Source organism: Nannobrachium achirus (assembly GCF_963921795.1).
Source record: "Nannobrachium achirus genome assembly, chromosome: 9".
In the NCBI taxonomy this organism is placed as follows: Eukaryota; Metazoa; Chordata; class Actinopteri; order Myctophiformes; family Myctophidae; genus Nannobrachium; species Nannobrachium achirus.
This window is the reverse complement of record NC_137818.1, coordinates 26966741-26984015: the sequence shown is the minus strand read 5'-3', so window position 1 is coordinate 26984015 and position 17275 is coordinate 26966741. Positions and strand designations below refer to the sequence as shown.

Genomic DNA, 17275 nt, shown 5'->3' with positions numbered 1-17275 from the left:
AAATTAGTTAATAGGTGAGCATTCAGTGAAAAAATACGGTAAATCGACAAAGAGATTTGAGGTAGAGGAAAAAAGAGCAGATTCAGTAGAAGACCCCTGGGGGACTCCTTTCGATAAAGTATAGGGTTTAAGACGTTACATCTATGCTATCCAGGTACCTGCTCATGGCCCTCATCCACAGTCCTCCCCCCTGGACTAGGACTAGACTCTGTGGGAGCTGTGTACAGCTCTGGCTCCATGCTGCCGCCAGATGTCTTCTCTGGTCTGGAGGAGAGGAGCTCCTGCTGAAGCTGGAGCTGCTCCCTGAGGTGCTGCGCCTCCAGGCCCAAGCGGTCCCTCTCCCCCTCCACTGCAAGCTTCTCCTGCACCCTGGAGCTCAGCTGGCTCTGCAACTCGCTGCTCTGCAGCCGCTCGCCAGCCAATTCATCCCTACGAGGCCCAGGCGTGCACATGCGGGCGTGTAGATGCGGGGAAACAAACATGACAGAAAGATTTAAAATGTGGAATATATTAAAATCTGGAATATATCAAAAGACAGCTTTACAACAAGGGTTCATATTTTAGATAATAATAAGAAGAAGAAGAGAATAAGAAAAGATGAGTGTTAAAATGTTTCATTTACGGCTTTCTATTGTTTTAGCGATTTTAGAATTTTGATTTCAGTGGGTGGGGGCATGCGTACAAGTGGCTAAATATGTCTGGCCGGCAATTTCTTTGTTACTATTTACACCAACCCCCATAAGACACATCTGCCCTTGAAAGATTGCAGTGCATCTTGGGAATGGGCTAATTGTGTCTAAAAAGAAATATTTAGCCACTTGCATGCATGCCCCCAACCTGGGGGCATCAAAATCGTTAAAATCACTAAAACGATAGAAAGAAGTAAATGAAAAAATGTTAACACTCATCTTTTCTTTTCTCTATAATGACTATCTAAAATATGAACCCTTGTTGTAAAAAAAACTAAGTCCTTTAACTCATTCCCTGCCAGGCCCGATAGTCCCGAGATTATTCCAATGTCTTTCCCCGCCAGGCCCGATAGTCCCGAGAATTAAAAAAAAAAATAATAATAAAAAAAAAAAAAAAAAAAAAAAAAAAAAAAAATTCAAATTTTTTTTTTGACCCCCAAAAATGGAGTAGGCATGATAGCAATCGCGAAATTGCATGTTTAACCCCCATAGCAACCCCATCTTTCAAGCATGGCAGCCATTTTGGCAGCCATCTTTGTTAAACATAGTGGCTGTTATCTCATGAATGCCTGAACGGATTTCCATTCGGATTTTTTTGTTTGAAAGCTGTGAGCAATGTGGACACACGTGGTGCATTATCTAGGCATGGGTGTGCATGATCCGTGCACACCCAATTACATGGAAGTCTATGGAGACGAATGGCAGGTGGGAGTACGGAGGTATGTTAAAATGGCGGTCAATGTGTTAAAACCATATTAAACCTGGCGTCCCTATTTTGGGCACACCTTCAACATCTTTTTCTAAAAAGGCTGATTTTTTTTCATGCAACGAAATATATAGGGATTAAGTGGTTAATGTCTGATTGAAAGAAATCAGTGTGTAGACTTCTTAAGACTTAATGCATCGTGTAGGCCTATGTTTACATACTGTATGTGTTCCAAATCCTGTTTAATCAGATTTGGCTGAGAAACAAGCCACCTTTGGCAATGGCAAGCTATTATACATGGTCAATTAACACAACTTTTGAAGATGTACTTTATTTTTATACATGGGTTACTGAGTTTCCCCTTACACTAATTTCAACCCACAAATCCTGAAAAAGGCTGATGCATACACTAAGACAAACATTATGTGTTAAAATGACAACACAATCAGTACTTTGACAATGGATAGTCTAGTGGTAAGGAACTAGAGGCATAATAGTGATATTAGTGAGAAGGAGGAGACTTCATGTAGGAACAAAACATAATAGCAACCTCAGTGTGTTGTGTTCTGACTGGAGGCTGGTGAGTTCAGCACTCAGCTTATCAGCCTGCTGTTGGAGCTGGTCCACCCGCAGCCTGCTCTCCTGCAGGTCCTCGTGGGCCCGGCCACTGTCCTTCTGACGCTCTAACTCGCTCTGCAGCCGGCCCTGGGCGCGCTCCAACTGGGCCACCTGAAGAGAGAGAGAGAGAGAGAGGAGAGGGAGATAGACAGAGACAATGAAAGGTAGAGTGACGAAGACGGGGAGAATTAGGTTGTGATAAAAAAAGAGCAATGTTTTTTTTTTTCAGATGGTCCTCTACTCAATCAGTTGCAACTGAAAAATAAATATCAGACAGTGTCAATAAGTCACTGAGGAATTCACAAACAGTTGGTTGCTTTATGCTGGAAATCATTGCCCATGTCAGCGTCATGGTCAAAGGAAACCAAACTACCATATTAAGGTTGGACCACACACTGTACGATATATCAGCCATCTTAGTGTTGTCCCAGACAAAAAATCTACATCGAAGCATAAGTGTGGCTAATCTGTTTGTCGTAATCATCTTGGGGCCTTTACTGTGATGGGTCTCCCCATAAAAGACAGCCATCTACAAGTCGACCCACGCAGTCATTGGTTACAATGAACTTCTGCTAATGTCTGAAATCCTGGACTCTTTATCGCTAGTCCTATATGATTATAATCAATGCAAGGCTATACAGTTCATCGAAAAAATAAGGTAAAGTCATTGTTGGCGACTTATTCTGGAAAGATTACTGCAGCAAGTTTACTAGTTTCATATGTAAAATCATGGGGAATCAATCACTATCAGCTGCTTTTGGAGAAATGCCCACTAATCTTAGCCTAGTAAACTAGACTCCTCCTACCTTCTGTTCGAATTAGAGTCTGGTTTACGAGGCTACACTAATCTGCAAAGGTCCAACCTTTTCTCCTTTCCTCATAGGTTCTTCCCTCAGAGTGACAGGTAGACCCAATTAATCTCATACAGTCTGAAAAGGTGGATGATCACAAATTTACCCCTTTCCCATCACACATTGTGTGACACATAAATTAATGTATAAGATAGCCAAGCACGCAAGCACCTTTACAAGAAAAGCAGCTTTGCGGCTCAAGAATCAAGAAAAGCTCATTCAACCAACCTTTTCCTCCAGAATTGCCTTTTCTCCCTTGACTTGTGTGAGACTTTTGATGAGAGTTTTCCCTTGTTGACATTCAGTCTGAAGGCCATTGACCTCCATTCTCAGCTTCTTCAGCTCTCTCTCACCTATCTGCAAGGCCTAAGGTAAGTAGGATGATAAAGAAAATATGTGAATTATAACCCTACAACAAATGTGTGTTCTTCAGAACCTAGTAGGTATACAATACACATTGACACAAAACATGCCATCATAGAAAATAGACAAGCCCAGCAGTGATTATTTTGTTGCTTGGTAGTAATTTTCAGCTAATTCTACGTGTTAAAAACTAAAATTGGCCCAGCTGAACTTCGCTCCGAGGATCAATTAAGTTCTATTTTATAGGTCTGTCTTACTTAACGACCTCTAGTTTTGGGGGCAGTGAACTGCCACAGAAGTCGAGAAAGCAGCTAGTCACACTTTTGGCATGTTGTTATACCCATGCATTATACAAACTGTAACTGTCATACATTATAGGTATATGCACATTGTTCAAGTGAACACAGGGGTCAAGTTCCCAAGAGGAGGATTAAGGACTGGATACGTTTTCACAGTAGAGAAGGAAATAGGTAGCCATTATAGTTTGCTGGAAATGGTGAGGTATTGTAACTTGTAGAGGTTGTGGAGGTTTTTACCTTATTAAGTATTCATTGTGAGAATACAAATGCCATTTCCACTGCATTTAAACTCGTTATGCTCACTTTGTTGCAAACCTGTTTTCACAGGAGAGCGGTTTTTAGCATTTTTCACACTTCGTGCCTACTTGACATCTCATTTCTGTTGGACTGGCAGGGAACTCACCCTCAAATTTGAGGCCTGTGAGTTTTGGCATACAACACAGACTTGGGAAAACTGGTCAAAAATGGTGTTACCTCTTTGTCCTTCTTGAGGGCAGCCTGTGCAGCACTGAGGTCCACCTCCAGCTGTTTCCTCCAGTCTTTCTCCTCAGTGAGGCGAGCCTCAAGCAGAGCCACTCTCTCCTGGTTACTGCCTCTCAACTAATACCCGCAAAACAGAGGTCACAAGTTCACAATGTAAAACTTTGTCCAGGACCTAAGATTTCATAAGTAGAAAATGAATATTTCTTTACATAGTGAAATAAAATTACACAAGCTAGTCAGTTTCAAGAATTCCCAAATGTTATGCAGCAATGGCAGTTTAGGGATTGATTTTAGTAGTTTTGCTCTACATTCAGCCGTAAATATTTTCTGTCAGTCGCTTCTTTCTTTATCATAATAATCATATTAATTATAACTGATATATAACCCTTTTTGAGGCAGTGACACAATTACAATCACCTAAGGAATTACATTCCTTTTTTTTGTACATTCTTTCCTTTCTTTGGAGAGACAGGAAACTGAGGGCAGAGAGAGGGAAAGACAAGATAGCTGGATTTTGATGAGCGTTTTATTGTGTCATTTAGTTTTATGGTCCACACCCATTCCTATTCAAGTGCAGTTTGTGGTAGTTTTCTTGTGTTGTTTTGCCAGCACATTTACCACTTTAACCCTGGCATCCCTGTTCTGGGTGTGTCACAATAGGCAAAGATATTTGGTGTTTTTGGAGGGAAAAAGGAGGGTACCAGTATAGACCCGCTGACGAACCCAGGTCAACACGTTTATATGGTATAGTGGTTAATTATAAACAGCAGGACACCACAATTCCTTGTCTTTTATTAAGAAAATGGTTGGGTTCTGTACTTCTCTAGTCCTGGAATTATAGAGTTCCACTGCTGCTTTAAGAACACAGAGGTTGAAAGTTAAAATTAACCTGTTGTAATAAGGACTCTGTCTCTTTGCCTCCATCCCCGTCCTTCAGCAGCTTGTCCTGGACACCCTGCTTCTTCAGTTCTACCTCCAGGCTTTTGATCTGTAGGACCAGCACATAATAATTAGTCAAGTCAATAGAGGGCTGACATTCCCAGACATACTAAAGCCTGGTTTCAGACTGCATTATAATTTCAGTGGTATTCCAGACGAGGACTTGAGCTTATTAGTTTCTCAGAAACCAACGCCTTTGTTTTTATTTTCTCCACAAACGTTAATGGGATTGTCATGTTTGCCTGCTGACAAGTACACTGATGAGCAATTTATTTGATTCACTCTTTCTCTCTCAAATGCTCCATTCTGAGAGGATTCATTTAATCCAAGATTGTCCTGTAATTTGAATTATTGCCCATTACAAATTTTAATATAATCCAAATCTGACACATTGGACATTTTCACCTGACTAAAGATTCTGGACTGAATTATGTTTGAGGTTCTCTGGTAATACTAGTCCTGGAAAAATAAACAAACTAGAAAAGTGTGCTCCTCGGAGCAGGCATTCAGGATACGTTCAACAATAATAAATCAACCCGCTATTATTCACACCTCTCACACAGTGACCTTCTGTGATGTTATGTTAGCATTGTCCTCACCCTCCTGTGCAGTCCCTCCACCTCCCCCTCATGGCGCTGTCTGTCCTCTTTGCTGGCATTCTGGGCTTCGCCCAGCAGGGACTCCAGTTCCTCGTTCCTCTCCACCAGCTCCTCCTGCTCGACGCGCTGCCTCTGGAGCCGCCGCTGCATCTCTCGCACCTGCACCAGGCCGTCCTCCATGGCCTCGCGGCACCTGGCCCACAGAGAGTAGGGCAGGGAGGCCGGAGGACAGAGGTGTGGGGAGATAGAAAACAGCAGAAGTCAGAACGGACAGGGGGTGACAGGAACTCAACTTGAATGAGATTGCATTCGACAAGGAGGTCGTTTCAGGGTTTAACGTTTAATATGAATCCTTTAGGACAAATATTTAAACAATGTAAATTAAGTCCTTCACATCTGTATGCAAATTGGATCCTGCACATAATTCCACATTAATTCCAATTCTGAACTCTGGTTAGGGAGGTTATTGTTCTGAATCTAATGATCATTAAAATGTCCTGATATGAATATTTCAAAAGAAGCAGAAGAAAGAAGAAAAAAGGTTGTTTTATTTATGGACAATCAGAATCTGTTGGATATTTTTAATTTTGAAGTGGTGTAATTAAACGCTAATTTGAAAAGGCACACTGACTATCAAGAAAATAAAGACATGGCACATCATGTCAAAAAGTTTGCTGACCCCTGCTTTAGTCTTTTATTTGGTCAATCACAGCGCGTCTTTAGTTTTTTTCCGGCCAATCAGCGCCATAGACATAAAAAGGTAGACGCCTCCTTCAGTTCTGGGGCGTCCGTCTTGGAGGATAGGCATTTTTTAAGGCAAGCTTCCACGCGTGTGTCACAGAAGGGGACGTTCAGTAGCCGGTAGGCCAATCAGAAATAATAATAATACAGGATGCGGGAATCCTTTTTCTCTTCCTCCTATCCAGTTTGACGGGTCGATCCAATGAACTCCAGCGGCGGAAGAGGTATCTAGCTTTTTATATCTATGATCAGCGTGCCTTTTGTTAGTTTTTCTGCCAATCACAGCGTGTCTTTTGTTTTGTTTTCAGGCCAATCACAACGCGTCTTTATTTTTTTTCCTGGCCAATCATAGCTCGTCTAATTCAGCCAATCACAGCGCATCTTCTGTTTGTTTCTTTTGTTTTTTCCGCCAATCACAGCGTGTCTTTTATTCGGCCAATCACAGCACGTCTTTTGTTTTTTTCCGGCAAATCACAACACATCTTTTTTTTTTGGTTGCCAATCACAGCATTCTGTCTATGACGTCAGGGATCTCCATGTAAGAGATCCAAATGTATTAGCCAAAAAAGTAGCACAGATCTCCATGTCCGGGTGCAAAGTCTGACCAACATCACATACTGGACTTCACTGGAACCTCAAACCACAGTACCGTTTATGGATGTTATCTTTGTCTTCAGCTAAGGAGGCAGTCAGGTCTCTTTGAGGCTCATCACCACTAGTCTTGTCCTTTTTAACCTTGTCTTTGACGGGGTCTTGGTCTAGGCCACTCTTTGCCATCTGGAAGCATTGGGGGAAAAAGTCCAAAGTGCATTTGCTGAAATATAATAATTAATAATGGTAACCTTATAGGTCTATGTATATTTATGAAGAATGTATCAACTGCTAACCGTCTCTTGGAGATTTCTTTTTTCAGAGTCCAAGGTCCGTACCCTCTCTCTCAGAGCTCTGATCTCTGCGTCTAGCCTCTCGTTGCGTTCTCTGGCTTTCTGCAGCTCCACCATATCTTGGAAGGAAAATAATCATTAAAAAGCAGGACTGGTAACTCTTTAATAAACGTTGGGAAAAATGGGTAATGTATAAATTAAAAAAAGGGAGAGATGCAAATATGAAAGTGTAAAAAAGGAGAGATTTTAGAGAAAAAAAGAAAGTGTATAAATGTGAACCCCTGTATATTTCTGTTAAATTATTTTGTATTTGATTTTAATTTGATTGGATTTGTGTTTAATTTTGGAGTGTCTCATCTTTCTATTTAATGCAATCTAAAATAAAGTAAAAATCAAACCCAAGTTTGAAGTGAGCGGTGGTGCCTGCACGTGTGTGGGGGTGGGGGTGTGTGTGCGTGCGTGCGTGCATGTGTGTGTGTGTGTGTGTGTGTGTGTGTGTGTGTGTGTTGCTCACAGAGGTGTGTGTGTGTGCGTTGCTCACCCAGCTGGAGTGTGTGTGTGTGGGGGGGGGGGGGGGGGGGGGGGGTGTGCGCGTGTGCGTGAGAGAGAGAGTGTGAGCCATACTTGCTCACTCAGGCCCCAACTGGTTGCAGTTGATGCTCAGGGTAAGCTAGACTCAACAGCACCTCTCTGGTCACCCAGAGGTACTGAGGCTACATACACCTCAGGCTACAGACAGACAGACAGACAGACACACACGGATACACACACGGCCACGCTATGGAGACGGTGTGACCACCGCTCAAAAAATCAAACCTCGGTTCGAAGTGGAGCGGTGAATTTGAGCAGCTGTACCCTATATATGTGAGTGAGTGAGTGTAAACTGTGCCTGTGAGTGAGTGGTGGTGAGTGTACCTGGCCTGCACAAAACAGCGCCCCTCCTTTAACTAGTGTGTTGTGTGTGGCCACTCAAGGTATTGCCAGGCTACGGACACGGCCAGCCAGCCACCCAGCCAGCCACCCACCCACATACCCACGGACATACCTGTCTATTGGGAGCGCTTTCACCGCTCCAAAAATCAAACCTCGGTTCGAAGTGGAGCGGTGAATCTGAGCAGCTATACCCTGTCTGTGTGTGTGTGTGTGTGTGTGTGTGTGTGTGTGTGTGTGTGTGTGTGCCTGCACAACAGCGCCCCTCCTTTAACTTGTGTGGCCACTCAAGGTATTGCCAGGCTACAGACATAGCCAGCCAGCCAGCCAGCCACATAGCCACCCACGGACATACCTGTCTATTGGGAGCGCTTTCACCGCTCCAAAAAAAAAAAAAAAAAGGAGGACTGGTGACTAAGTGCAGTTTTGTCTGATTTAGCATAGCCATTTCTCATTTTCATACCTCAATGAACAGTCATATATGTAATTCTTGGCTAGAGGCTGATTAATTCCCTACCCTCAGGTTTTAAGGTGAAGCCCATAGTCTCTCTCACCACAGTGCTTCAGTTTGTCCACTTCTTTCCTCAGGTTTTCAACCTCTTGGCCCGTTCTCTCCAGCTCAGCACCTTAGATTAGAATATAATAGAATTTTATTGTCACATCACATGAAGTAAAACAGCAATATCTTTTTAATTCAGGGCACTGCTTTCAACAGGATTATAAAGAATGATATAAAGAGAACCAAAGCTTTCAGAAATCATTTAGAATATATCTTGATAGGTTAACGTACCTGTACATATTAAAGCAGTCTGCTATGGCTACCCGCCCCACTAAAAACACACACATCTTTTTTTAAATAGCACAATAGGCTTAAGACATTGAAGGTGCTCAGGATTTTTCTTTAGATGATCAATGATCAGCACTGACTGATTTGAAAATTGATTTGAAACGTACCACTGAGTATCACATTGTTGTTCCTGGCTCCGTCCAGCTCATTGGTCAGCCTGCGGATGTCCTGGTGGGCCATGGCCAGCCTCCGAGAGGCCTCCTCCAGGTCCCGCTCCAGCCTCTGGCGTTCCCCTCGCTCCCTGAACACCTCCTCATTGTGAACCTGATGGAGAAGAGGAAGGAGAGTGGCAGAGGTTAGGTACAGCAGGAGAAGGAGGCACTGCGGTTAAACCACTTAATCCCTATATACTTTGTTGACTGGAGTCCCCCAGGGGTCTTTACTAGGCCCCCTTTTTTTTCCCTCTACACCAAATTTCCGAAAATAGCCAATCTACAAGCTCACAACACGTTGCATCTATAATAATAATGTACGTATAGTATATGTACATAAAGTAGTCCAGATGTGGAGGGTTAGGCAAGATATGATTGTTCTGTAAACTGGGTGTCTGGCACTACTTTCCAAGTACCACTATGCTGCTACCTGCCAACCCCTTTCTGTAATTCTTGTATACTTGACTGCTATTAGTATCTACTGTAGTATCTATTGGTTGCTACCCAGAGCTGTATCTCCTCTTTTCTGTATCTGCCCCGTTTTTTTCTTACTGCTGTACCGTCTTTGGCAGCTGAAAGATCAGTAAAGGTCTATTATTTATACAACCATCTATCATTGTGAGTTTGAAGATCTGCTATTTTCACCCCGAATAGGGATGCTGGGGTTCATGGGGTTAGTCTTGTACGTGGTTGGCACATCTGGTTAAATGTGTTGATTTTAAGAGACATGCGTTACCGGGGCTAGGAGCTGTCATCAATGAGGGCCTGGAGAAGGAGATTTAGGAAAATGAGAGGGAGAAGAAACCACATTCCCATTGCTGAGCATTGGTATACACCTGAGAGAGGGATTAAATGCAGCAAACGAGGGACATGCTCTTGCCAGTAACATGCTGACGATTTTCATTTCTCACATCCACCCTTATCATGCATGCATTCATGAAATGTACCATGTCCCAATTTACAAATCTGTTAGTGAAACCGGTGCTGTAGTTCAGTAGTGGTGCGGACATCGCAGTGGTCATACTGGCTTCAAAAGACCTTCTTAGTGTGATTGTGTAAAGCAGGGGTCTTCAACAGGGGGTCCTCAGAGTTACTGCAGGGGGTCCTCCAAATATTTGTGTGATATAGAAACCTTTTTTTTATATTAACCACTTGAACCCTAGTGTCCAAATTCTGAGAACTTTAGCCAAAAATAGCAGATCTACAAGCTCACAACGCCTCGCAGTCGGCTATTTTCGGCAAAGAGGTTTGGTGTAGAGGAGGAAAAGAGCAGACTAAGTACAGAGTGAAAGGTCAAGTTTATTAATTAGTATTGACGGTTCAAGTGGTTAAATATCTGAAAACAGAAATTGACATGAATCCAAAATACACTGACGATTGTACTGTAAAAGAAATGAAAATATATGGAATCTATGAAAAGGTTGTGGGGGTCCCTGCTTCATCTCTCTCTCTCAGCTAAGGGGTCCTTGGCCTGAAAACGTTGAAGACCCCTGGTGTAAAGACTGGTAGTAATGCATCAAAACAAGCCACACAAACCGGTGGTATCAGTGTTAGTGGTTTGGATATAGCTGTATGGTGGAGAACATACGGGGGCACCACTGTGTTTGTTCTGAGCAGACCTGCGTGGACCAAACAGCTTCTTCCATGGACTCTGACACGAAGACTGCTGAGAAGAGAGACAGGCTGCTGTACAACTTGCTTTTCTTTTTACAACCCTCTCAATGAACCAAGACGACTCGGAAGAAGAATCGTTATCGCACACACACACACACACACACACACACACACACACACACACACACACACACACACACACACACACACACACACACACACACACACACACACACACACACACACACACACACACACACACACACACACACACACACACACACACACACAGTTGATGGTATCAAACCTAAGACTTTAGGGTTACTGGAGGCAATAATGATTGCTCCAAATGAAATGCGTTTTCCTCATGTTGATATTATGAGTTGACAGTGAACAATCCCAGGTCTGCATCCAAACCAAAGAGGGAACAGTCCTGTGCTGATCTTTACCACCAGGGTTAAAATGGAGTCTCCTCACCTTAGTCATGCTATCTTTGGTCTGCAGCATATCCTCTCTCTGCTGCCGTAGCTCGTCTCCCAGCGCGTGATGGATATGTTCCAGCTCCGCCTGTCAAGACGGTATAATAATAAAAGTGACAAATTAATCTCTGACTTTATAGCATCCCTGCAGATACAGTAGGTGAGAGAGCAAGATGTCATTTTTTTTACTCAAATCTGCATTTGGCTCAGTCTACTTGACATTACATTTCTTTTTAAACATTGGAATAAAGATTTGTTTTTAGAATCAGCCTCAGTTCTAAATGGGTTAAAGACAATGTAAGATTGTAGTTTAGGGCAACGTCATGACATCCCAAATGTCAATATGCAGACCATTGTTTCAAAATGGACATACCCTAAAAGTCCTGTTTGGTTGCTCTGAAGCTTCTCTCACTCTGCCGTACTCTGTCCAACAAACTCTCATGCTCGGTACACTTATAGTCAATATACAGTAGGTTCAGCTAACCTGGTAACGTGAGTTGGCTACCTTCCCACCTTTGATCTTAAGACCCTTGGGGACGTCTTAAGGAAAAAATGGCATCTATTTAATATCTTCGAATGTGGAGCAGTCACACGGGTCATCTCGACTGTGTGACTGCTCTACTTTATACAAGCTTTATATAATGTGTGTGTGTGTGGGGGGGGGGGGGGGGGGGGGGGGGAATCAGTCTGGTACCTGCAGATGAACCTCCCTCAGGTTGCCTGTGAGGTTCTGGCTGTCCAGCCTCCTCTCAGCAGCCTCCAGCCTCTCCAGGAGTGTAGCCCTCTCCACCAGCAGGTATGCCACCTGCTCACTGGGACCGCTCAGGCCCATCTCTCCAAGACCCTCCTGGCCCAGCAGCTCCACCAGCTCCTTGCTCTGGCTCTCTGCAGATGGAGTGTCAGGGATTAGGATCCACAGCTGGACCACGGTCCACGGTCCATCCATATCTCCAAATATACTTTCTTGGTTCAAAATAATATTGACGGGGCACACTACACAGTAGCTCTGACTGTACGTAATGACAACTGGTTGTTTGTAAAGTTAAAGTGGTACTAATCAAATTGATACAGCGTACAAGTTCTTACATGTCACTCAGGACATGAACGAAAGCTGAAAGCCTGAAATGTAAACAAAGAAAACGGAAAAATATCTTTTTCCGTTCTGGCGACACAGATTAAAAAGGAAAATGGAAAAGAAAAGTGTGTAGAAGAATCTATGGTGACTGAAACTTCTGTGTCCAAAATAATACTTTCAATACAAAGTAGTGTAATAGTGGTTAATTAGCTTCACGGTCATAGACTGAATTACACATCAATTTACAGTCAATATCATTAAAAGGCCTAAACTTACTGTAGGCTTCAGTATATAGTATAGTACCTATTCTGAAGCCTATATAGGCTCAACCAGACTGTTTCATACTGGTGTCAGGGCTGTCGATTCTCTCATAAAATAATATTCAAATTCGAATCAATTAAAACTATGAAAATGTGAATACTGTACATATGAATCCTAATAATTATTTTGGTAATAAGTAAATTCCATACAGGAAACGTGCAGCATCACGCAGATGGTGCTGTTCTGTGACCAGCATCAGCTGAGGGAACAAAGCCACGCCACATTCATTTAATTATATATTTTCCCATATCAAATATTTATTGGCAGTTTCTACATGAACAAAAGAAGTCGGCATCTGATTCTCTGCATTTGTCATGAATAAAAAATAACATGAATGATCAAAACAAAGTCCTCCTAGCACAACCTTTCTATTACCTGCTCTGCAGTGTAGCACTGTAACACTGCGTTTAGAAAAGATTATTAATATACTCATAACAGAAGTTCAGAACCACGTTTGGCTCTTCTATGATAGAAAACCAACAGTTCTACTGGAGGCAACGGTGTTGAGAATTCATCAACATTTCTGCCAGTCAGTCATGTCATCTCTCTTGTACACTTATTAATAATAACAACAACTACAAAAGCAGCAGCATCCAAAGCTACAGTATGTTCCAGCCACCACTGGATCAATCATAACAGCAGCGGCATCAACAAACACCACACTGCATTCCAATTGGAGCTCACAGAGTCGTCCACTTGTACCGGCTAGTGCAAGCTACATTATCATAATTATCATAATTGTATTGTTCATTACAGACATACTACACCAGCCAAATCATAGTCAATAAACAATTATTTAAAATTATTATTATCAAGACAAAAGTGACATATTCTATTCAAACTTAATTTTCTTTTACTCTAATCTTGTTTCTTTATATTTCATTTGATCTAACAGCACTAGTACTATAGGTTGGGCAAGAACTGTTCACAATGTGGGCTTAGTTTTATTTAATCTCTTCTACGTTTCTTTATCTCTGTGGTTGTGTTTTACACGAATGTTGCTGTAGAACCTAGAGGATGACTCACTGAACATCATTTGCATAAAACACACAATTGGACAAGGCGCTGACACCATTGCACCAAGTCATTTACATGCAAGGACGCTGTTGGAAAAGCACCAATCACAATTTGCATGCAAGCATGTCATTGGACAAGTACTGACCATCCATCTAGTGTGTGAATGAGTGAGTGAGTGAATTAGTGAATGAATGAATGAGTGAGTGACCACAGTTTACAAGAGTATGCAGGGCCAAAATGACAATTTTAAAACTAACAAACATTTGTCACATGGAAATATCAATGAGGGAGGCATTAGCATTATGTTGTAGATAGTGGATCCTGTTAAATTGTGGTTCAGTTAGAGCAGTGGTTCTCAAACTTGGGGTCCCCAAATTATTATGTGGGGTCCCAAGATGATAAGCTTAATGTCATTTTTTTTTTTTCACTCAATGGTAAACAAACCAACACACAGTATAAGTGGGTAACTGCACATTTATAAGTGACAATTTAAGGACCTTCAAGACTTTTTAATACCAAACTGGCCAAACTGTCAAATATTAAAGTTATACCATGTAACTTTTTTTATAAAACAAATCTTAAAATGGTCCTAACTGCTAAATCGCTAAAGTTTTAGAACCCCCACTCCGTTATTTTCAGCTTCAAAAGCCTTCTCTTTATATGTTTTCTATGAGCCGTGAGGGGGGGAGAATTTCACGGCAATATGACGTCATCATACTACCGGCCAATCACAGCGAGGGTTTACACTGCCGGCCAATCACAGAGCATCTTGGAGTGGGGTCGCTAGGGCGGCCATATTTGTAGTCTCCCGTGTGTCTCTATACTCGGGTGCACGGTGAAGCATGGGTGAAGGAGTGTATCTCCAGAATGGCTGAACGCACAGGAACCAGGGACCCCTCAAAAGATAGATCTCGGCGAGGTGGAGGCAGACGCGGGGGTGTGAGAACCGAAAAACGGCCGAAAGACGCGGACGCGACCGAGGTTTGCTATAGAGCTACTGACCACAAGTTGAGCAACTTACACAGTATAGCTTTAAGTAAGCAAGAGGCGAACACTGTTGTGAGGCGTTGTGAGCATGTAGATCTGCTATTTTCACAATATTTATCTGTGGAACCGAGTCACATTAAATGTAATACCTACAATTCCAAGTGCTTGTCAGGATGGGGGTCCCCAGTTCAAATATGTTTATTTTGGGGGTCACGGCCTAAAAAGGTTTGAGAACCCCTGAGTTAGAGGATAAACGTAGTGTTTTCTACGGTTGCACACTCACCTTGCTGCAGTTTGATCTGTTGGAGCTCAAGGCGCAGCTGCTCATTGTCCCTCTCATATTCAGCAGTCAGCGCCTCACGCTCCTCCAGCAGCCCGCGGATATGCGCCACATAACTCTCTACCTGAGAACATACAACACACACAGTCGTTATGACTGGCATTTCTGATACAATGTTCTTAATTACTTTAAGAAATTAAGTTAATAAATCAAAAGCACATAACACAGCATACAAATAAAATGCATTAGTAACATTTGTATAGCACTATAAAACGCATAAGACGCCTCAGGGCGACGAGCGACCTCGCGCCATGTCTTGGCCGTCTGGCCAGTGTGAAAATCCTATGAGTCTATCACATCTGACATCATACATACAATCCCTTTTATGCATACATGGAGATCCCTGTCTGAACCAGCCACACAGATATGGGCTGTCTTCCTCCATATATGGACATTCCCATATGAAGTGCTGTTAGATATGGGCTTAATATTGATGAAATCAGGGATCTCCATATAAAAGGGATTCTGTTAGAGTGGTTCCCATGACATCACAACATACATGGGTGTCTTACTATATCTCCATATATGGGCATAAAAGGGATTTGGTTCCCCTGGGACATCAGGGATCTCCATATATGGGCATAAAAGTGATTGGTTCCCCTGGCATCACAGGGATCTCCATATGGCAAAATATGGAGATACCTGCTCAGAGTATCTGACATCACTGTGATCCTCTGAGTATCTAACATCACTGTGATGTCACCTGTGATGTCACAGTGATGTGTCAAGGGAGCCACAGTGTCAGGCGTTATAGACAGACAGACAGACCACGGATTGTGTCCTTGACCTGGCTTCGACCTTTTCAGCCAAAACGTAAATCCTACCAAGTTCTCCAGGACCACCAAATCTGTTATTGATTGCAACCGTACCCTTTTTTTATAATTTTTATCCCACGATTTTGCAACCCATTTTCACCCAGTGCCAATTGCCTACGTAATCCTGGGCTCTGCTCTCCCTCTGCCACGCCTGGGGAGACAACAGACTGACCTCATGCTTCCTTCAATGCATGAGTAGTCCAAATTGTTTCTTTTCACCTGACAGGGGGGATTTCCCCGGGATGGACATAGCGCGTGGAATGAACACGTTATTCCAACCAGTTCCTTTCCCCTCCATCAAGCGCCCCGGCTGGCCAGGGGGAGGCATTCTTGAGACCAGGATTACTGCATGTTTTTGTGAGGGTATCAACCCTAGGAGACACGGGGAGAACATGCAAACTCCACACAGAAAGGCCCTATCGCCGACCCCACCTAGGGTGTGGGCGCTGATGGGAGGGAGAAACACGCCCCCAGCACCCACAGCGTCCCCTGGCGGGAATCGAACCCAGGACCTTCTAGCTGTGAGGCGAAGCGCTAACCACTGCGCCACCGTGCCCCCCCCCCCAACATTACCCTTGATTGTGACCTTGACAATTCACCCTTTTGACTCAAATGTTAAGCAGAATGTCTTTGGGGCAGCTTACTGATCATTCACACTAGCTTTAATGAAAGTCCATGCATTCATTACAATTATTTTGCTAACAGCACCATGACCTTTGAAATCCAAAGTTGTCAAAGTCGTTCTCCAAGGTGGTGGGCAGGTACTTGCTGGATGCGCTCATCAATAAGATGCCAAAGTATTCAAAGACATAATACAGCCTTTCTTATCATCTCACCTCCTTCATCTCACTGGCCTGTTGGGAGCGTAGAGTCTGCAGCTCCTGGCTGGCAGCCTCACGGTCTTTCTCACTGCAAACCAGCTGATGCCACAGGTGCCGCTGGCGCTCCTCAACACTGGCCCCTGGAGGCAGGCCATCTTCCTGCAAACGCACAGCAATCTGGTCCTGCTCCGTCCGCACCTTGGGGACCAAGAATTGATGCGGACTCTCAATGTGTTGCATCTTGCTGAATTCATCAGTACAATGGTTTATTATGAGGGCTGCACAATAAAGGCTACAGTGTTTTAAGAGAACAATTTACAGGAAAGTTACAAAAAGCGGCTTAAATGACATATCTAGGGCTGTCACGATCATGACATCTTAGTTGATGATTAATTATTTGTCACAAATTGATTGATTTAATTGTGTTTTTGACATTGAACATTGGAACAGAAAAGAATTGCACAGGGCACACGGGTATGACAGATAACTTGAATATACAAAGACATGCCTGATAATGACTGGACACCAATCATAAAAATAAATGTACAGTGGCAAATATTTACACATATTATACTATCAAAATGTGAAATGCCTACATACATCACATAGTATTGCTTTATTACTATTATGTGTTTTGATGTGTCCAACTGTGAAACAGGCCACAGAGTTTAACATCACATTTCTCTTCTTTCGTCTAGCAGTGAA

The 17275-nt window shown here is 42.9% G+C and overlaps 1 protein-coding gene across 1 annotated transcript in view; it reads right to left on the bottom strand.

Annotated features, from left to right (window-relative positions):
• The window catches only part of ccdc30 (coiled-coil domain containing 30), a gene marked incomplete at both ends in the record, with an annotated part of 35896 nt that extends 19086 nt beyond the window's left edge, over window positions 1-16810 (bottom strand). The window contains 15 exons of the mRNA XM_080732652.1: window positions 159-429; window positions 1946-2124; window positions 3093-3230; window positions 4001-4126; window positions 4899-4997; window positions 5548-5740; window positions 6938-7065; window positions 7176-7291; window positions 8657-8728; window positions 9057-9213; window positions 10690-10764; window positions 11193-11282; window positions 11889-12079; window positions 14878-14998; window positions 16586-16810. Coding sequence (XP_080588778.1) covers window positions 159-429; window positions 1946-2124; window positions 3093-3230; window positions 4001-4126; window positions 4899-4997; window positions 5548-5740; window positions 6938-7065; window positions 7176-7291; window positions 8657-8728; window positions 9057-9213; window positions 10690-10764; window positions 11193-11282; window positions 11889-12079; window positions 14878-14998; window positions 16586-16810 — 2181 coding nt within the window. The remainder of the gene's footprint in view (window positions 1-158; window positions 430-1945; window positions 2125-3092; window positions 3231-4000; window positions 4127-4898; window positions 4998-5547; window positions 5741-6937; window positions 7066-7175; window positions 7292-8656; window positions 8729-9056; window positions 9214-10689; window positions 10765-11192; window positions 11283-11888; window positions 12080-14877; window positions 14999-16585) is intronic.
• Between the last annotated feature and the right edge of the window lie 465 nt (window positions 16811-17275).